This window comes from Amia ocellicauda, chromosome 16 (assembly GCF_036373705.1).
Source record: "Amia ocellicauda isolate fAmiCal2 chromosome 16, fAmiCal2.hap1, whole genome shotgun sequence".
Classification (NCBI taxonomy): Eukaryota; Metazoa; Chordata; class Actinopteri; order Amiiformes; family Amiidae; genus Amia; species Amia ocellicauda.
The window spans coordinates 29,530,132-29,552,125 of NC_089865.1; the positions used below are offsets into that span (position 1 = coordinate 29,530,132).

A 21,994-nucleotide genomic window follows, 5' to 3' on the forward strand; every position below is an offset into this window, starting at 1 on the left:
TGAACATCACGCAAGTTCAGCTCGTTACTGCCTGCTGACTGTAATTCGTTAGTGTTTTATCAATGCATGCAGTTCCTCCCCTGTCCTCACCTGTGTTGTCGAGCCATATCAATTCAAATCACTTTAAATGCAACCTATAGAAGCTTTGGAGGGAGTAAATGCAACACAAAGTTCAAGAACAATATCAAGCACACTCGGGCTGTTACAGCTGACCAACCTCAACTGATGCTTTTATTGAAGGAACCAAGGATTTAACTGTAAAACTACTGTAAACTGTAAAAGCACTCAGATCCAACTACTGGTTTGGGGGGAACTTGTTCCAGACCCCCACAATCCCTTGCATAGAGATGTGCTTCCTCTTTTCAGGTATACCTGCAGGGCATGTGTGAGCTCAGTGAGGTGATGTGAAGATGAGCGATGCCAGCGAAATTCACTGCCAGTGCTCACTAGGAAAAGATATATGGGAACTGAGAAGGGGTCTGCGAACAATATGCTGTGTTTGATGTATAATCTCTTTATATATTAACAGGACACAGTTTTATGTCCACTGCATTGGGCTCAATGGTTGTATGTCCATGCCACATAGGCCTTTAACTTTTGAGAATAAAGGGCCAGACTGTTTTGCAGCCCAACTGGCCGTCACTGTTAAACATGCTACTGGTTCAAGATATACATTTTCAAATGTTTTTCTGTATACTTTTCAAAGTAACACATAAGACTCCATTTCAGCTTCTGTGAACTGCAGACTTTCGTATACAGGAGACACTTCTTCTCACAGAGAGGCGTCACAATCTGAACAAACTCCCCAGCGATGTGGCTGAAGCTGAAAATTTGGGAACATTCAAAAACAGACTGGATAGGATCCTTAGTTATTAATGGACACCAAACGAGCACGATGGGACGAATGGCCTCCTCTCGATTGCACACGTTCTTATGTATAAGCTAACGAGCGTTGGATACATCTTACTACTGTTTTTTGGGACCACAGACTTGTAAAGTTAATATAATGTCTTAAATTCCTTTGTGTGTGTGTGTGCGCACGCAATTTGTACGACATCTCAAACCGTGAAATACTGAAATGTATCCCTCTGTTGCCCAGCCTTTTTTTTTTGTCAGTGTGAGTGCCTGAAAATGTAGAGACGCTGAAGTAGGTTGACAGCTCCACAAGAGGAAATACTGCTTGTTGTATCTTTTTTTAATGGTATTTTGGAAGGGGAAAGCGATCCATATCTTCTCTTCTTTCTCGATGCAGGCCTCCAGACGAGCTTCAGGCATTCCCGGATTGACGCCCACAGAGGAGAAGTAAGTTTTTAATGTCACCTCTCCGAAAGATAAGAGAATGCAGCACAGATCAGTGAAAGGCTGTGAATTTCGAGCAACTGTCGGGTTGCTTAAGTTTAGCCTACGTCTCTGAAGCCCTGACTACTGTTGCTTTTTTCCATGGCACCCAATTGTTGATCATTTATTTTGCCTCCTGTATCATTTTAGTACCTGCTGAGGGAGATAGAATATGAAAGAATTCAAATTGACAAAGGTTGCTTTTAAGTTGAATGAAGGTATTTTCTTACACACGTTTGTAGACTGTATAGTTTTGACATTTAGTGGTTGAGCAACTTAACCCAATGGCTTTCATTCCCTCTTACAGGCCTGCAAAATCAATTAGTCATTATACCCCATCATTGTAATATTGTGCTGTACTGTCACACATTTGTCGCGTTCAATGATTTTGACTAGTTAGTGTTTAATTAACTGAGAAATACTCGAGGGGCAGTGACAGACTGCTGCTACACTGCACTGTAATTAAAAAGCATAAGGTGAGTCTTGTTGGTCCCGATCCAAGGCAGGCTGAATTAATTTATATTATTTAGTATCGATTTGTTTTTTTAATGGAGCATCTTAATTGCGAGCACAATCTGAAAGTGCTGGGAATAAATAAGATTACAGTTTGGCTGTGTGTAAAAGGAGCTCATTTTCACTCATTTAACTAAAAACAGAATTGTGTGACAGGAATCCATAGGAATTCAGTCCTACGGTTTCTGAAAACACATCTCTCCTTCACTGTTAATTTGAATCCCCTTATACAGTTCCATTATGATTAATCTTCCACTCTGTCCTGAAATATTATGTAGCATTTCAATTGGACACTTATCTCTCCAGGGGGTCACATAATGTAATAATAAAGCTGCTTGAAAAGATTTTTCAGAATTTGTGTTTTCCTGGAAGGAGTTAGAAGCACACTGACTGTGGTGACTAATCCTAGAAACTGAACAATGGCTGCAGGACTATGCTGTGATTATCAAACTGGAGGAAATTATTTACCTGGCAAGGGAGTGTGGCTGTTCTTTAAGCATCCCCACACTTTCAGGTTTCATTTCATCCACAGTGGCAAAAACGGCAGTATAAGCAATCCAGCTCTCACTGATAACACAGAGGAGCTCACAGGTATCCAGTAAACTACAGGGGTCACTGTTGCACTGCAAGCCAAGGGAACGCTGTTGGACTGGGAGCCCACACAAGTCTCCCAGCTGTGCTCTAACCTACGGGCCACTATAACACAGCCCACATTTGAACCAGTCGTGTCTAGACTATAGGCCTCAACCTGGGCTCTGAGCAGAGGTTTTAATGGTTCGAGACACGCTTATAGTCTGAAAGTAAAACAAAAATAGAAAAAAGTTTAGGTTAATTTTTTTTTTGTTTTTTTTTTATAACTACATTTGCACTACATTTGAATCTGCTATTTTATTTGACTGTGGATCAAATTCTTGCCGTCTTCAAAGTGTTAGAGTAGTATTTGGTGCTTTGAGTATTAGGAAGATACATAATGATGAAAGGAAAGTATATTTATTTTTACACTTACTTTCCAATTCAAAAATTGTAAAAATCTGCATTGATAGTAAGTATCACATTTGCTTTGGTTACCTGTGGTTGGAATATGCAGTAATAATAAAACAGTATAGTAATAAACTATATTTTAAACCTTGTATATTTCAGAAAGTGTATTTCTGGGCTGTTCTCTCTAGGGAAATGTTTATGCTTTTCTGAAAGAATTTAAGACATTACCATTAACAGTGAAAATGCAATACAGGATTTATTTGTTAATCCCCTAGAATTGTTTGTTGCCAGATTCACTTTTTTTTTTTTTTTTTTTTATTCAGACAAATACGATTTTCAATCTTGTAATTTTTTTTTTTTAAGCATAGCCTATACAATATGAATATGCATATTAAAGCATATCAAAGACATAACCTCTAGATACAATGTGATTCCTGTGCTTAAACTATGTGGGGATTTTGAAATACCCATAATTGCATGAAGCAGCCTGCTCTGGGTTTTGCACCGTACACTTTTTGATTGCATTATAAGAGAAGGTAATGCAGCGAAATTGCCTACAGCTGGAGCCAATTACTAGCAACAGTATCATTCATATTCATGAGGCTGTTCTGTACTCCCAGGATAAGGCTGACGAACTCAGAGAGTCACCGACAGAAGCCCACACATCCCTAGTAAACAATTACACTCGGTGCTTATTCAGATAATTAACAATCTGGCAGCTCAGAGTGGGCACCTTTTCTGTGTGGGGAAAATCAGTTAAGCTAACCTGCAAACAATGTTTCAGAAAAAGTGCACACAACTCCATTAGTGTGACCATTGTCCCTGTAAGGTGCTGCAAACATATTGTCCTCCATCTAAAACAGTGTTATTCGGACTGAGCAGCTGGGTGTGGGAATGCATTTTGTGAAGAATATAGTGCCCAGGGGGAAAATATTAGGTTCTGCTCCTGCATGGCATAGTGTCATCTGTGTATTCAGCTTCGAACCAGTTTACACCATTTTATATTTGAATGCCTTTTTTATTTTTTATTTTGTTCTGGGTATTGTGCTGCATCTGTGCATTTGGATATTAAAATGTGGCATTTGTGTGAATTCTTCTTATTTTTTTCTCCCCTCCTTGAATTAATTAAGAGCCAGGCCTGACACACATCTCCAGTTTTACCCATCAGGCATCAAATAGCTTTTTGTTCTAATTCAAACGACATGTGCTGGGGAATTGTGGAAGTAATGACAATCTAGAGCAGACTGAATTAACATTAACATCTTTGCTTTTTATATTTTATTTTTATAATAATAACATTACTATTATTTACCATAATTATAATACAAAAATCCATAGAAGGGGTGGTGGGGGTAGTAAGAAAATCCGTATTGAAGACTGGTGTTTCACTTGGCGATGCTTGGCTCTTTGTCTGTGTGTCAGGGATGGCAACCTGCCCGACATCGTGGACAGTGGCAGCCTGCACGAGTTCCTGGTCGGCCTGCATGAGAGATATGGGGCGGCTGCCTCCTTCTGGTTCGGGAGGCGCCCAGTGGTCAGTCTTGGGTCCATAGACCATCTCAAGCAACACATCAATCCCAATCGGACCTGTGAGTATGGAGCCATAATGATAGACGCCATAAGCTGTAGATCCAGAGTTACTCGTGGATGGTGTTAATTAATAAGGCATATGCAAAACCTATTGTGCAAATTCTTTCCCAAGTCAATAACAAATCAATAGTGCTGAACGGCTCATCAGTGGCAGTTATACAACAGCGGAGCAATATTCCCTGTATGCAGCGAACCAAAATTCATCTCCATACCGGTTTCATGCTCAATTTAAAGGCTATTATCTTATCATTTTAAGGCAATTTTAAGATTATTTTCACTCTTAAAATGTCCTAAAGTGTCACCTGACCAATTTCATCTGATCCATGTAGCTAAGCAAGGCTGGGCCAGTACTGTTAGGAAAAAAACAGCATCCTGATGGAAGTTGTGTTGGTGGATATGTAGGTCCAGTTCAGTGGTGACCAATCGTCAAGATTAGATATTAAACCGAGGTCCTAAATACTTTTAGGATCCCACGGCTCTCTTTGGAAGGGACTGGTTGCCTGCCTGAATTCATTTTTTCGTGCTCTCCTGATGTGATTCGTGCCAAGCTCCCGTGGTACACCGTGCTTTTGTGGAAGATGAATAGAAAAGTACCAAATAAAAGCCTTGGCATTATTACAAGAAAAACATTTGACTGATGTGCGCATTTTAAATCTAAACAAAAACAGTTCCCTAATTGAAAGTGTAAGAGTTTTACATGTCTACACAGCTGACATCCCCATAACTGTCCTTTATTATTACTTACAATCTGATAAATTGTTGTAATGTGTTGAGTTTTGAATCTAATGCACTCTTTCAATATGTCAGCCTGCACTGGTACAGGAGGACCTGTCCTTTAGGCTCTTCAATCACACGGTGGTTTGGAGAAATGCGATTCCCTTGAGCCTGTAGAGTGAATTCTGAGAAACTGTAGCGTCTTAAGATGTGAAGGAGAATGACAGCAACATGGACAGACCTAGACAGCCGTAGCTACACCTGGTTATGTATCGGGCTCTGTGTCTTGGAACCCTGCTATTAGTGCCGTAGATTAATTTAGTTTGGATTCTAGTTTAGACTGGATTGAAAGTGCCATCAGTGCCTTTCAGACAAGTCTGTCAATTGCCAATGATGAGACAGCCAGGCTGTTGGAGTCTGCGGCCCATCTGTTGTTCTTCTCTTTTAATAAAAACAAGAGCAGCTGATTAAGAACCGATCTGATGTGTGCACATTTCTCACAAAATGCGAATGCTATGTAGAAGGTGTCTGTGATACCTCCACATTCTTTTTGATTTGGTTCTTGAATTTTCTGATTTTTTTTTTCTCGTTTTCTGGTTCTGTGATTTAAAGTAAAGCCACCTATGAAAGGGAAACATTGAGACAAGCGACAAGAAGATGAGGTATCTGTCATGTTCAGTATCTATGGGAAATTGAATACTGATCACATACTCTCTCCTAACTTAGTCATTTATCTTTAAAGTGTTTCACAGCGTGAAGACAGTTTTGAATCTGATTTTCATTCTCCGCACATGCAGCAAATTAGTCCTCAAAATGTAATGAATGCAGTTTTTTTCTATAGTTCTGACACCATAAGATGGAAGAATAATATTTCTTAATCTCTCTCACCCCCCTCACAATGTTTGTGGATCTCAGTCCCCAACGTTCTGCTTTTTCTCCCTCAATCCTGTTTTGCAGACCGTTTGAATATCTGCCCCATATATTCTTACTGTTCTGTTTGCAATCACGAATGGGGAATATTTCCACTGTGTCTGGCTTATAGTTCCTCTGATGTTCCCTGTCTGGGCCATTGAATATGACGTGTGTCTAAAATAAAACTGGAGGTCATAGTATCAGTGAATATTGATGTTCGCTTCCCTACGCTGAATATTCAATATTTTTGTCACTTGACCTACTTTCTGACAGCAAACAAACTCGACAAGGCTCTTTAGCTGTGTTTTTCTTTTGCCTGACAGTAAATGCTTCCGCCCACTGCTGTCTCCCTTGGCAAAGTGATTGCGCTTTGATCTCTTTCACTTCCCACTGAAGAGCCATGTCTTGGAGCAACCTAACACCTAGGCTGTTCTTGTTTTTCTGGCATCTACTGAAGACTGGTGCACCCTTCCAGATGCCTTTGTCTTTGCTTTTGCTCTCTTTCCATTTTTGTTTTTCGGTACGACAGCACAGTGTGTGTTTGGGACAGTGTCACGTTGTGGGATTAAGTCTATTGTGAGGGAAACCACAAAACAATGATGCAGTAAATAAGATCTGAACCGATTCAAGCTGCTGGACAGTAGGAGGTTTTAACAAGCTGCTTTTTTCATTTTTTATTTTTGTATTTTTTTTGTACAAATTCCACTGCTGAAGCCGATGTAAAGCGTATGTAAACTAAGAACCTGTGTCTCTGCACGTTTATTTTTAATAAAGCAACAGGATTGAAATACACAGAACCTTGCCCTGGCTAACATGTTTTGTTTGGATAGATCTGCATCAATATGCCTTCTTATGAGTTATTCTCTACCTCTACCATTGATTCTTAATTATCTTCCAATGGGCATCAGTTCTTTCACAATGCAGAAGCAACTAATTACCATATTAACAATAAATTAGATGTTTTTTCACTGCTATGTACAATGTGCATTTAATAATACTTTTTTCCTTAAACCCCTTTGGGTATAACAATGTAAAACACCTTAATCTTGTAGGATAATGTAGGTAGACTTCCTGTCTCACTCATTTATATATACTCAACCTGTGGTGTGACCCATGCGTGCTTCCATCGCTAACAGCCTGCTTCTGGGATCGTTTTGCTGGGTCAGGTTGAGTAATTGTCTTTCCCATGTCAAAGGTATAGAAGGGATTTTTTTTTTAACAGAGGTAAGATTGTAATTGAAAGTCCTCAGCTGTGCTCAAACATCACATAACCAAGCAGAACCTCTACTTATATGTGCACATATTTTAGGATATAACCAGTTAGTAAAGTGTTTTGTTGTGGGGAGAGGAAAAGATGGGTCATTTTCCATCCCCATTCGGAATGGTTAACCGTGCATTTTCACAAGCAAGTGCTCTCTCTTAAGGGCTGGTGATTTACGAGTGTAGCTGAGCAGCGGACCCCACTAAGGGAGAGCTGGCTAATAGACGTCTCTCTCTCTCTCTCTCTCTCTCTCTCTCTCTCTCTCTGTAGCTGATCCCTTTGAAACGATGCTGAAGTCGTTGCTAGGATACCAGTCTGGGCTCGGTGGGGATGCTGCCGAGAACCTCATGCGCAAGAAGGTGTATGAGAGTGGAATCAGTAAGGCGCTGGAGCACAATTTCCCCCTCATCCTTAAGGTACTTTACAATGTTTTTTTTGTTTGTTTTTTCTGTAAATTGCATCACATTCCATATGCATCCCTGTAGACCCTTCCACATATATATGTATGTGCGTGTATATTATATACACACATTTAAACCCAGAATCTAAATTAAGAGTCTAGCCCACAAAATGATTAACAGCCCTGTTTATAGTTTCTTAATTGGTTGTAAATACCCCTTTTTATTGCTTCAAAGTGTCTTTGTGGTTAAATCAAAGTTCATACAAAAAAGCTTAGATGCAGGAACTATTGTTATGCTCCATGTGTGCACAGCATACATAAGTCACAGGAAAAACATTGGATACCATTCGTCAATTCACAAATACTTGGCCATACCTGCCGCTTAAAAACGTGTCATTTTTTGGAACATTTCTCTCTGCTTGCTCCCTTGCTATGCAAGACACTGGATTCACTTTCTCTTTCCAAGAAGTCTCCTGAAACTAATTACATTAGATTGCCTTTTTTGTTTTTTTCAGGATTAAGTGCTATTTCAAGACCTTGTGAATTAATTCTAATAACATGTTTGTCTAGTTTACATCTCAATAGAGATCTCCTCAGCAGTTTCTTAAGCTGTTGCAGCCCTGTATATACTTATTATTTTATTAAATAAAAGAGATGAATTAATTAAGATGAGCAAACTTAATAAAGCCTTGTGGCTCTTAGCTCTATAATACCTCATCTCCTTGTTTCCAGCTCTGGTTTAATTACCAGCCCTGCCATGCCTTGCCCTTTGGAGCAATATGAATGCTTTATTTTCCCAGTGATCTGACAAGCTCATTATTAAAATGTTTACCACTGAGCTCATTACATTATTTCAACTAGCCTGTTATAATGCAAACACCTGTCAGATGAATTGCGCTCTCTCGCTGAGCTAGTCTGGCTTTGTGTATTCTTAACTGCTTCCAGCAATCCAGGAAGGTCAATAATCGCCTTAATGAGCATAACTGATACAGTAATAAGTCCGCAGTTTGAACCCATGTTGTTCATTTAATCTTAAATAGTCTCATGTCTGGGCTCTTTTCATAACAATGTGCTTGCACTTCGGCCTACTGTATACAGTGTCGGCGATTCTCATTAGAGAGTGAGAGAGGCACTACAACCTTTCAAAACGAGCCCACTGTATTTCAGCTGGCAGGTTGGTGGGACAGGTGAGACAATCTAATTGAACTCTGCAGATGATAGGAAGAAGGCAAAGGAATAAATAAGTGATTGTCTATCCACAACAGCCAGTTCTTGAAACCGTGCCTATAACTAGTCAGCAACTTAATATTAAACTCAAATCTCCATTTGAGGTCAACATAAGGGTCTCAAACTTTTAAATCGTGTTGCCGTGGTGCATGTAAAGTACATCTCTGGTCCATAGGCACTAGTTGTCGTGAGTATTTTACCCAGCTGCATTTGTTCATAAAATATTTTCCTCTACGTGTAAAGTCAGTATGGTTTAATAAAGAAACACTTTTAAAGCTGAAAAATCAGAAGCCAACCTTTAAATGTGCAGAAAGGGGCTCTTACTGGGGTCTCAAGCAAAACCATTCCCTACATGGCAGCATAGTCTCGCGCTCAATTTAACGAACCATAATGGTTATTTGGATGTGTCTTTCCTGATAAAAAAGCCTTCATCAAAATAAAAAATAAAAAAACTTCCAGTCTTCTCAATTCTTCCTGCACTTTCTGCATTGTGTTTACAGCGCTAGAAAATAACAATCCTACTTCTAGATTTCGGTTCTCTTCCTTTAGAGTGATGCACTAACACTTAATGTACGTCATGCCACACACTATAAGGAAACTAGGGCCACGTTGCATATGTATACAGTACATGCATACACATATGTGAGTGACAGAGAGAATGTATTTCACACTTGAAGAGAATATGCAAAGCTAAACACAATAACTGCTATGAGAAATCAAATTCATTTCATAGCTGCACTCTGGTGCTCTGGTAAATTTCTCAGACGTTGACAAACCGTGCATCTTCCAAATGGAGGTTAAGGCTGTCCAATATTTCTTCTCAAGGGTAATGGAAACCGAGGACAAGATAGACAACAAAAAACACTATTTGCAGAACGGTCTGCTGAAGGCAAAACAGACCGCAAGAGCTGTGGATACACATTGCATATCTCAGTACAGTGCTTTGACAAAAATAGCCTGTATCATGTAACATTAATCTGGCCCAGCTATTTTCCCCTCATGCAGAGGGCTGAAGATCTGTTGATACCCCTTTCCTACAAGTGTCTGGCTTAGCCTTAGGTGTAAAGACAAATAGGCCACAGAAACATAATGGCTTGCTTCTGAATGTTGGCTGTTAGAGAGAGAGAAAAATGCGCCTTCAGTCATATTAAGACCTATTTAACATGGATCATACTGGTTATGAAAGATGCCTAAATGACTGCTTTTGGAGGTGTAGTCACGTCCGTAGAAGTGTAATACAGTCTGTCACAGATTGGAGATGAATGTGAATCACATTATCGAAATAGGATTTTAAGTCACATGCATGTGTAATACCTTTCAAATGTTTTAAAGATTGTGTTCATCCCTACTTATCAAGGTGAGTCCTTCTTATCACTCATATACCGTCTCTTCAGCTCGGTTCAGATTCCCCTGTTCATGCTTTTCTCAGCCACTTCAGAAATGTCATCCTCGAGGCAGGAGAAAATGAAGAACAGGTGAGTGACTGGATGGAAGTGCTGGAGCTGTGATTGGAAGGGCTCTTCTCAACGAATAGGGGTGAACACCATCTTTCGTATTCGAAAGGTATAGAAATATTTGAGCACTGCAGATGCATTCGACTCCATGTCTGTTTACAAGTTGACAACATTTTCATTCCTGACTTGATATTTTTTTTCTCAAAAGTCTTCAAAACTGTTGTCTTGTGGTTTCTGTGTGTTTGTCTATACACTTGAAGTGATGCAAGTTAGTATTTTTTTCCATTTGGGATAATGCACCACTGTACATTCTTGATTACTTTTGGACATTGTGATGGAGTGATCCCATCACTATTACAACTACACTACTCATCGCTGGTTAGTGTGATGCAGTGTGTTGTAGTTAAACTGGTTTTTAAAAGTTATTAATGGTGGTAATTTATTGTATTTAAAAAAAGGAAAAATATATATTTTTTAAAGTTGTTATTAACAACTCTTATGAACTTACCTGCGGTGAAGGGAAAGGGGGAGCTGGGCTGGAGATGCTGGGGTTGGTGTGTTGGCGGCCATGTTGTTGAAGGGTAAAAGTGGTTACAGAGGCCATGATGGAGAAGTGCAATATATGCTTGGCCATTACCCTATTTATTGTAGTAAGGTAGCCACTCTTAATTCTCTGGCCATAAGGGAAGGGTTCAAGGGGGGTTATAGGAAAGGGGTGTTTGCAATAATGTTTTGTTTTATTTTTCTTTGTACTAATGTTGTTGTTTTTTTTCATGGTATTAGATATAATTAGTTTTGTTTATTGATATCATGAGAATGGGTAATTTACAGTATTTGGGTCTATACTTTTAGATATTGAGATATTTATATTTTATTAGTGGTATGTTCTTGAGGGAGGAGTTATAGACCTTGGGGTATAAAGAGGGAGTGTGAGAACTGCTAGGGGTCAGTTGGAAGGTTGGGTTCCTCCAAGGAGGTGGCTAGAGTAGAGGGTAGCTCTTGTTTTCTCTACTCTCAGGAGTTTTTCTGTTCTCATGTGAAGGGATTGATTTTCTACCATTATTCTGTCCAGCTATTTGTTTTTTTGTTTTTCCATTTAAAAAAAAAAAAAAAAAAAAATTACTTTCTTCTGGAGAACTGTCTATCTGGCCCTATGTGTTCCCTGCTTGATGACACCTGACCCTGGGTCCATAACAGACATGCTTTGTGTAGCATGGACCTAGATCATTTATTCTGAAACTGTTTAAGCATATTGTATGTATGTGTTGGGCACACTCTAGGAGGTAGTGTTTTGATGCATTATACACAACTTTATAATTTCTTGCATACAGAATCTACTGGAGTCAAATTTATATGTATTTCTCTCACAGTGTGGTAAAGCACCCTGTCTTCATGTCAGATATCTATGTTTGTATAATTTTGTATAGATTTATCACAAAACTATCAAGAAGCCTGTTTCTGCAACTTATGTGGCATGTCTTTTGGTCAGTCAGGTTTCATGGCTATATCTGTCACAGCAAATTTGAGTCTGGCTAAAGCTGTACCATTGTACACGATCATCTATTTGTCTTTACTTAACAATGACCTCCCCCCATCTCCAATTATTTCACAGTTATTAACTCCATTGAGCTACTGGGATTTCTTAGCATTATAATAGTCAGTTATTCTTTCTTTTGTAAATGTGTCAATTTCAGGTGAATGTTTTGGTCCCCCCGCGCCTGCACACATCCACAAGACCGCTATCGCACTTCAGTATATTTGACAACTCCTTTCTATTTGGGAGTTTTGTCTGCTCACCAGACCGTGAAATTAACCAATTTACACAAACTACAAGTTAATTAGGTAGGGCTGAAATAATACTCAACTCCAATAGATCGCTCAGACCTTTCCGACTTTGCTTTCATTGGAAAGATTTCACGGTAATGAAAGCATATTCACAGCCATAACAGGTATGGCAGCTGTCAAATGTTTCGAGAAAACACTTAAGAGTTATGCTGTGCCCCACGTGTTCTATGTGTCTAAATGACATGCTTGGCTCCTGGACAATTTTAAGTTTGTTTCATGTTAATTTGTAAGGTCTTGCTAACCAACCCGATTGTCAAATTGTTCCTCTGTTCTAATACTAGATGTCTTACACTAGTTAACCTAAATTTATTTGAAGAAATCATATGGATTGACTGACTTTAGGCAACTAACTCAATATTGCAATCTCTTTTAATTACATTTGCCTATTTATATTCAATATGACATTCATAAATGGTAGGTTGATGCCTTTTTAAAAGCGATTAGTGACTAGGCAGGTAGGCTGTCTCACACTGAGTTGCAGGACAGAAATAATGTCTAACATGGGGATTTGATTGGTTTATTACTTGCATCACAAATCAGATAGTTGCATTCCTTGCTCAATCAGCCAATTTGATGTCTAGCCTCACTCATAGCCAAGCAAATGCTTTCTATAAGTAGAGTGCTCTGCTTGGGCTCCTCAAAACGGAGGTTAACTCTTACTGAAAAGTGTTTTACATAGGCGGGTGCTTTCATGATGGCTTTAAATATAGTGCAAGTTGTTCTTGGTTGATTTTATGGATTACTATACAGAAAATGCATTGTTTACTGTGGGTGTGGCACTTACATCGTCAAGAGCAAGCATTATGGCTTTTATGATGGTGAATTAAAATGCAGACAAGAGCCTCCTATTTAATGTTTTAAATATGAGAGCACTGTTCCTGAGGTGTTTCAGACAGAGTAGTCCTCTATTAGTAGACAAGGTTCCTGTGCCCTACAACCTTTCTCCTGTCACTGACATCCTTAGCAAGGCAGATTCGTGGACTGTTAGCTAATTTTACGCACTGCTTTTGACTTAACAGTGTGCTCAGTAGAAAACATCACACAGCATTCAGTAGTTTTAAATACATCCCTGGAGCTAAGATCAACATTGTTTTTCGGCCTAGTTTAGGATTCCTAATGTGGTTTGAATAGATTGCAGCTGTTGAGCGAATTTTTGCTTTGTTTGAATTTTTTCCCTCTGCATGGGCAGTGTCTGTGAAAAAAGTCATTCTCCCTCCTAACAAAATGCCCTTGATAAAAAGTGGGCCAAGCTTGTTCTATTCCAGAATGTACTACCATGTCTTGGTGTTCCCTTCGTTCTCTCTGCAGTTGGTGGATGAACTGGTGTCAAAGTGGGTTTCCGTCCCCGAGTCCCAGCACACACCCCTGTGCGCACACCTACTCGGCCTCGCCATGAAATCCGTCACCCAGATTGGCATGGGTAGCCGCTTCCAGGACGACCAAGAGGTGATCCGATTCCGCAAACACCACGATGGCGTAAGTCTACCTGTCTGTTCAGTCACCTTTATATTTACATGGACCTTTATTTTCTTTTGTGTTTTTCTCCACAAGCTTGTTTTTCTATTTCCCCGAATAGGTGTTAATGCTATGTCTCTCCACAACACCACACACAGTATAATTCACTATGAATACAGTAACTACCACTTAGTGATACTGGCATACAGATCTTTATCTTGATCTATAAGGTGGGCAGTATAAACAAGCAGCACTTCTCAAATGCTAACCCACCCCAAACCTCTAGTAAACGAAAAATGAAGTGTGCGTACAGATTATTGGGCCACTCTTGTTCTGTCAGTGAGGATGCCAAGATCTTTCTACACCCCCTACCCTGTCCAAGTCCACTTTAGTTTCGGAGATGCTGCCACGGTGTATAAGAGCACAGAGTAAATATCGGATGCTTTTGGATACAATAGTTCCCATTGCACAAAACTCCATAGGTCAGCGCCAATTTCTTACATTGAAAAGGGCATTTGATATGGATTTCCTGTCTGTCTTCTTTGACTGTGTTTATTCTCTTTTTGTGACTCAATACACCAGCTTCAGCTGAAACTGCATTGTCCCCAAAGAGAGATGGCTAATTTAATGTGGCTAAAATGGCATTTTAATGTTACTAGAACACCTTTTTAAAAGACAAAACTCTTCAAAATATTTCTAAACAGAAATGGTCCTTTAAAAAAAGGAAATAAGTACTACTTGCTGTAATGGTTGTGCTGTACATAATGTCCTCACCATTCCAAGCTGTTACTATGGACATCAGTATACTCTTCATGAAGTACAACATGCACACCAGTCTCCTGTATATGTAAGCCTTTTTTATTTCCCAGATTTATTCAGCTACACCTCGTGTTTGATCAGTACTGCGCCTTCAAAAGCGAGGATCAACACGAGAGCGCGCAGGGTTTCTTGCTAAGCCCACCTGAGCATGTGGCATTACATCAATTTCCAGACTAAGCTCTTGGAAGCTAATTACGCTTTCACTACGATGTGCAACGAAAGCCTCCTCTGCCTCTTATCTCCGTTTGCGTTTTTGCTCAGTTCTGTTTCATTTCTTTATCCGGCGATGCTTCTTAAAGAGACCCGTAAGAAGTAATGAAATTAAGGTGGCTGTCTTTAACTGTGGAGGAGGGGTGAGTTGGGGGGGGGCAAATGAGCCCCAAAGAAGAGGTCAACAACATATCTGCCCTTACAAGAGTAAGACGCATCTTGTGCATAACATTACATGAAAACACAGACATCTGTCATATTTAAATCAGCTCCTGAAATATGTGGAAATGCCGTTTCTCCATAGTAGTGAAATGAATATCTTCTTTGTAAGAGACTTGTGTACAACAAGCTTTGTTACTTTCACAGCAGAATTAATTCTACATCACCTTTGCTCTGTTTTAACATGACTTTAAACTAGCTGGGTGCAAAATGACTTCAAAGCAATCCTCTGGCTTTGATACTGGAGCAATGACCAGGGAGTAAATTAATCTGGAGTCTGCTAACACTGAAGCCCAGTCCAATAAAAAAAAAATCCTTTACTGATTCTTCAAATTGAAAGCATAGCAGCAGAGCCAGCTTTTCAGAGCACTATTCCTTTATAAGGACTTAATGTGAACTAGTGACAAAACCACAATATTTAAATACCATTCACTTTCCATATCATGATATTGTTTGTTTCTTTCAGTTAGTAATTATTCTCTTAATAAGCAGTGTGGTGTATCCATGTGAATCCAGTTGAAAATCCATACAGTCCAAGATGGTTAAAACCAATACTTGTATTCTTAAAAAAAAAAAATCTCGTAGATCCTGATCTCAGCTGCAGCAAGGTTATTTATTTCCTCTTCAAACTCAGATATTTTAAATTCAGTTTACAGGGCCGTAGCCAGCCTAGTGGAAGGGGGGGTTCTTTTTTCAAAAAGTGAACCTTTTTGCAGTTTTTCCTCTAATTTTGTATTTAATTATGAGGTTCAAATACTTCATTTTGGTGACTTTTTATGCACTAATTTGTGCTGGATTAGTTTGTCTGCTGGTATCTTAACAAGCACGCTTTTTGATGCACCGAAAATATTTACTACAATGTTGTCAAATTGCTTACCAAGATCATGTACCACCTTTTTCAGTCCAAACACACACACACACACACAAACACACACACGTGAATGGAGCGCCGACACAGAGGAACACACATCACATACATTCAGGGTAAAAACCTTCTGAATCGGTCACTGTAGCGTTAGCTATCTCAACTGTTAGGTTAGGTAGTAAATACTCCTGTAAAGGATGATATTAATGAATACAAAAAAACGGACTTAAATTCTGGACCTTTGGCAGTGAGTGGGGGTCGTTTGAACTACCTGAACCCCCCCTGTCTATGGGCGTGGGTTATATATAAATTGGATATGCTGTACACATGTGACTTTGCTCTCTTGTTGTACAGGTTTGTGAGCTTTGTTGACTTCAGATTACAACTTTCAACAAATTGGTTATGTGACATCACCATTCCTTATTCTTCAATTCCACCCCTTTAACCATTATACCCCACTAAAAAAACATACAAAAGGCCAAAAAAGCCACAAACCACCTTCTCCTGGAAGCTTTGGTTTGCTTTTCTTTGCTTTTTTCATCACCTCCCCCTCAAATATGCTCAAAATATTAGAATTAGCGAATGTACCCACAATGCATAGTACTGCACTTTTGTATGACTATCTGCATCCAAGGTCTGTGGGATGCCTAGGACTAAGTTACAAGTGCCTCATCCATATTGTGCTTTGTGTTTTGTTGCATCACTCCTACAGTATCTTCAGATCAAAGTGGAAAGTAGTCTGCATTAATCTGACAAATAAACCAGTGCAAATTAAAAGAGGTACATTTCAACTCGTCGAAACTGGGGGCACATTTCAATTTGAAAACCATGCTAAAGCATCCATTCAATTGCAGTGTGGTTATTGGTAAGTGAAGCCCACTGGTAGTTTCTCACCATGTGGATCCCATTTCCTTGCAGGTCTGGTCAGAGATTGGGAAGGGCTACTTGGATGGGTCTCTGGAGAAAAGCCCAGCTAGGAAGAAGCACTACGAGGATGGTGAGATGGATGTTGCTGTGAGATCTTTGATTAGTACCAGTACCAGTGCTTCTCTTGAAATCCTGATGTAGGAGGCTTTTCTCTGAACCTTTCAATCATGTGACTATTGCCACCACAACCAAACTGTTGCCCTGTGTGTGCCTTGTAGCCCTGTCAGAGATGGAGACAATACTGAAAACTGCAGCCAAGGAGAGGAAGGGAAAGAGCTTCAGTCAGCATGCCTTCATTGACACGCTGCTTCAGCACAACCTCAGTGAGAAACAGGTAGCCTTTCTTTTGTAGTGCATTTTTGTGTACAGCAAGAACTACACTACTTTTTATTGTTGTATTACAGTACAAATGTGCAGTTGTTAGTGTTATTTTCTTATATTTCACAAATGCTTACTAACCCCTGACTATATTCTCCAGATCCTTTCCACAGAATTGTTTACAAGTCTGCAGATTCCAATTACAAATAATTGGTCTTTGTATGAACAATATACAAAACATGGTGCTGTCTGAATACTTATAATAGACACTGTAATTGTGCCTCACCATATGTGCAGAACGATATTATGCATCCCTGAAGCTACAGAAAAAAATACTCCAGCCAATGTAAGACTGCACACTATTCGTGTCTTCAATCAGTGAATACACTTCCAATTAGGATCTTTGTCATCTAATCCCCTTTATCTGTGAATCCAAAAGCAGTGAAAGGATTGTTCGAGATGAAAGAGATGCAGGAATAAGCAGAAGTCTGGCTGTTCAATTGATTCTGCATAGTTTGGGTGTCAAGAAGTCAACCAGGCTTTCTCTTGAGCTGTTGATCTGAATTTCCCATAACCTGAGCATCTGAGCAGCTGGTCTGATGTACGTTTACCACTGCCCTTTAATATACCTTGACCTCAGGGTTCGAGTTAGACAGTGGTAAACTCGAATCTTGCCGATTTTGAGAAATAATTTCAGTAATTATACAATATTTACATTTTGTCCTTTTTGTATTTGACATTTGTAGGTAATGGAAGACAGCATGATTTTCACTCTGGCCGGCTCAATGATAACTGCTAATTGTGAGTGTTTTTCAGAAGACATTAATGATTCACATTTGTTTGTAAGCTCCAGTAAAGTTTGAACGCACTTCAGTTTCTCACAAATATAGATGGATTATTTAGCTGTATGTACAATAGGAGTCTTATGTCAAGATGAGGCCTGTTCAGGGTTTTTAAGCCTTCTATCAGTACCTTGTCATTGAACAATAAGACCTGCCTCTTTAACTCTTTAACACACACCTATAACTCCCAGTGTGTCATGTTTTTTTCCCCAGTGTGCAGTTGGGCCCTGTATTTCCTGTCTACCTCAGAAGAAATCCAGGAGAAGCTCTGTGACGAGTTCAAAAGAGTCCTGGGAGACCAGCCCGTCACGTTGGACAAGATCGAGCAACTGAAGTGAGTTGACTTATTGACTGGGAGATCATAGTCACGACCCCGATCTGTCCAAAATTACCCCCTCGAGGACTGGGGAACTGTCTCCTGTTCCCCAAACATCTTCCTTTTCCATTGGAGAAGTGTTAGTCTTCGGCACGCTGAAGTCCTTGGGCCCAAGAGTAAAATTGTGTACCTTGTATACAAGAGTCTAAATTTAAAATGAATTAATGTAGTGCACTTATATTAGGCTTTTAGGAGCAGTGCACACCTGCTTTATTGATGCAGCTTCCAGTTAGTATATTTTGAGGTTTTAATTTGAAATAGGGCTCTAGACAGCAGAGTTAGAATTGAGTAAAAACTTTAGTCTTGTTTACCATTTTTGCTGTGCTGTTAATTAGGAGTCTTACAGCATACCTACTTTAATCAGTAGAATCTTTCTGTTACACTGATGATTCCAGACCATATTCTTTCGGCATATGCTGCTTAAAAGGAAGCTGAAAGTGTGTGTGTGTGTGTGTGTGTGAGTGAACAAGCTGAGTGGTTCAGTTGTTTGAGCATGCCGCTGATAAAAGCAGGGTCTGGGATTACACTTGTCTCTGAAGTTGGCGATCATAGATCTGTATATCAATGTTGGATGTAAAGTATTGCAGTCCCCTCGGAAACGAACATCTGCACATCCATTACAGCGTGTATGGGCCTGGGAATCGGAGAGGACAAACCCATGCACCACCAGGTGGCACTATACCGGTTCTGAGGTTTAAAGCATGTGATTGCATGATGTTCAACAAGCTTGTAATCATATGACTGCAAGATTGAACTGTACTTCCAGGTAGTTAACCAAGCTACCTGAACTCAACTTGTACATGGAAACTGAAAATGAAAAGGGCCTGTCAGCTGTTTTGCATCTCATTCAGACTTACTATGCCGGGTCAGGTCAGCCATGCAAAACTTTTAAGGCCGTTGGGCATGATTTTAAACACCTAGCAACCCTTTCACAGGGCTGGCTTTGAACCAGAGCAGTGTCAACAGAGTTCCTTGCTCAACGTATTACAGCAGTGGCACACCTGGGGTTTGATCCCATGATGCTCCAGTCCCATGGCCAGAGACAGACCCACTGCTCCACTCTGCGGCCTGCATTGTGAGTTTGTGCTGTGTTGTAGGTACTGTCGACAGGTGCTGAACGAGACGGTGCGCACGGCCAAGCTCACCCCCATTGCAGCCCGACTCCAGGAGGTGGAAGGGAAAGTGGACCAGCATGTCATTCCAAAAGAGGTACCCCCACATCCCGACTGTGTACCACTGCGAATGTGGCTGCAGTACAGCCGTGTGTGAATGGATAAGGGTTTAAATTAGTTTCAGTTGATTTCCCCAACTTTCTGGAGTTGAAGTGCACATTTACTGCAGAAAAGTCACAGTAAGGTGTAGTAAAGCATAGGGAGGTATGGTAAACCTGTTTTATATGTAAGGATGGGGAAACTATTAGAAATCTACAAAAATCCTGACCTTTCTTATCTTTTATTAGAACTGAATCTCCCAACTAACACATTCAACCCAGAGAATTTGAGTTATTTGCATGTTATATTGATTTGCTCTTTAAACCTCTGTGTTTTTCCACCCTCTTTCCTTTTACAAGAAAGCATCATAAACCTGGACCTAATGAGTAAAGCAAATGCATAATAAGATATTTGAAGCAATTTAAGATCAGTCAGCAAAACTGCCATGAAATGAGTGCCATAGATTTATTTTATTGATTTTCACTGGAAATCGATCAAACCGCTTGAAAATGCTTTCAGAAGTGTTTACTGTTAGGACCTTCTGTATTGTGTGGAGTGCAGAAGGTATTGGATATGGATGAGAAAAATTGAGCTTTTTTATCAGCAGTTTATTGAAACCGTCCCATATAGGGCCTACAGACTATAGTTCAGGAACCAGTCCCTTTGTTTAAGATCTCAATCAAGTACCAATAAATACACCACTGTTTTAAAAGCTGACACCCAAGGGCCTGGTTTTCCAAAGTTGGTAAAGGTGTTACTAATGATTATTGGCATTACAGTGGTCCACAAACTGATGAGTTTGATTGGTTTGAATGGGTGGTAATGGGTTGAATTAGACTTATAAGGTATCACGTCCCACATCGTAATTAAAACTCCCATTTGCAATGTATATAGTTAATTTAAAACCGGACAAAAGAAGAAACGCATGGCCACAAATTATTAAATGCATGGGTCTACTTTCTCCCCTATGTTTGGTGTTAATTATCTGCATGAAAGAAAAGGATCTGCACAAATACCATCACTTTAGATGTGTTTTGATTAAGTTTAATGCAAGTTGTTGATCTTCTAGACCTGAATGGCTGTTTTCTGTAGGACATCAATACATTAAAAGCTTAATAAATGACAGATGCCGAGATGTTCTAAAATTATTCTGAGTTCCCTTGATTTATTGAGCACAGCAGCTGCTGCAGTCAGCCATCCTCTATTGCTATCAGATGAATAAAGCAATGAAAATTACAATTCATCTAAAAAGAAGGTCGATTTTCATATTGATGAGCAAATATCCCCCAAACCAATATGATTGCCTGGTAAATGTGTTTAAACACTCAGCCTAAAGAACACAAGTGTAATTTTTAAATGAACAGAATGATACAGTCATTAAGTAACCATATATTTCTGTCTTTTGTAAGCTTCTTGAAAATGTGCACTAATATTAGAAAGATCATTCCACGGCCAGGTGGTTTAACTGCCGCTTCTAATGATATACACCATTACAGCCTGCAAAGACAACAGGCTTTTATGGCTGTCGTATCAAGTAGGCATTAAATGTGCCCGAGTCTTGCTTTATGGGCCTGCAGGAGCTGTGATTTGAAAGTGTTTGTAACTTCACGCTGTTAAAATCGCATATAAAAAGGAGTCGGTTGTAAGAGGATTATTTGATTATGCTCTGCACAGGTAACAGCATTTATTCTCATGTACCCAATACCGTACTTGCAAATGACCTCATCCATTTCTATGCATTGGGTTTGGGTTTACAGCTAGTATAGGCTTTCCAGTGATGCGTGTAATGTGTTTAGATTACACATATAGGGACTACACTGTGAGTCCTATCTCGAACGTCTTGGCCTCTCCGAACAGGTTTCCCTTTTCTTAGGCTCTCCTTTAAGTCATGCTAGAGGCGGTTTAATGTAACAATTGTGTAACTCAGAAAGTGGGATTCAGAATTGTACTAGTCCCATCTGTGGTTGAATGTGGAGACTGTATGTGCAGAGAAACAGATAATGTATACTTCTCTGACCTCTCTGCTAGTCACTTTCAGTAGGAGACGATCTAAATTCATTCTGAAATGCCTGAGTAGCCTACCGCATGAACCATTAATAATAAAAACATATTTTGGTGCACAAATAAGAACAAAACCTGTATCGCAGCGATCATAACTCTATCCCTGATGATTAAAAATACATTCTTCTATGTTTTATGAATGAGAGAGGGCAACAAACAAATCCTCTTCATGTCTTTCCATAAGTGCTTCTCCTTCCATACAAGAAAGCAAACGTACAGCCAAAGCCACAAACCCCAATTCTACAACTCTGAGACATGATGCATACCTAATAATGATGAAGGCTATCAATTCCTTTTACCTCCAAACCTCCAAACCATTATCTACTCATTAGAGAAGAAGCAGCCCTCTATTGGTTTTTGGATTCAATGGGTTAACATGATGGAATTGAGTTTTCTGAGGCCTTGGGTTCAGCTGTCTATAACCAAAACCATTCTTCATATCTCTTCATGATGCAC

General features: G+C 39.6%; 1 protein-coding gene across 1 annotated transcript in view; it reads left to right on the plus strand.

Moving 5' to 3' along the window:
• cyp20a1 (cytochrome P450, family 20, subfamily A, polypeptide 1) overlaps window positions 1–21,994 on the plus strand; it is a 39,297-nt gene that overhangs the window by 462 nt on the left and 16,841 nt on the right. Inside the window, exons 2-10 of the mRNA XM_066687820.1 lie at window positions 1,253–1,302; window positions 4,255–4,421; window positions 7,580–7,725; window positions 13,544–13,711; window positions 16,722–16,800; window positions 16,949–17,064; window positions 17,795–17,849; window positions 18,104–18,224; window positions 19,364–19,475. Of these exons, the coding sequence (XP_066543917.1) occupies window positions 1,253–1,302; window positions 4,255–4,421; window positions 7,580–7,725; window positions 13,544–13,711; window positions 16,722–16,800; window positions 16,949–17,064; window positions 17,795–17,849; window positions 18,104–18,224; window positions 19,364–19,475 (1,014 nt within the window). The remainder of the gene's footprint in view (window positions 1–1,252; window positions 1,303–4,254; window positions 4,422–7,579; window positions 7,726–13,543; window positions 13,712–16,721; window positions 16,801–16,948; window positions 17,065–17,794; window positions 17,850–18,103; window positions 18,225–19,363; window positions 19,476–21,994) is intronic.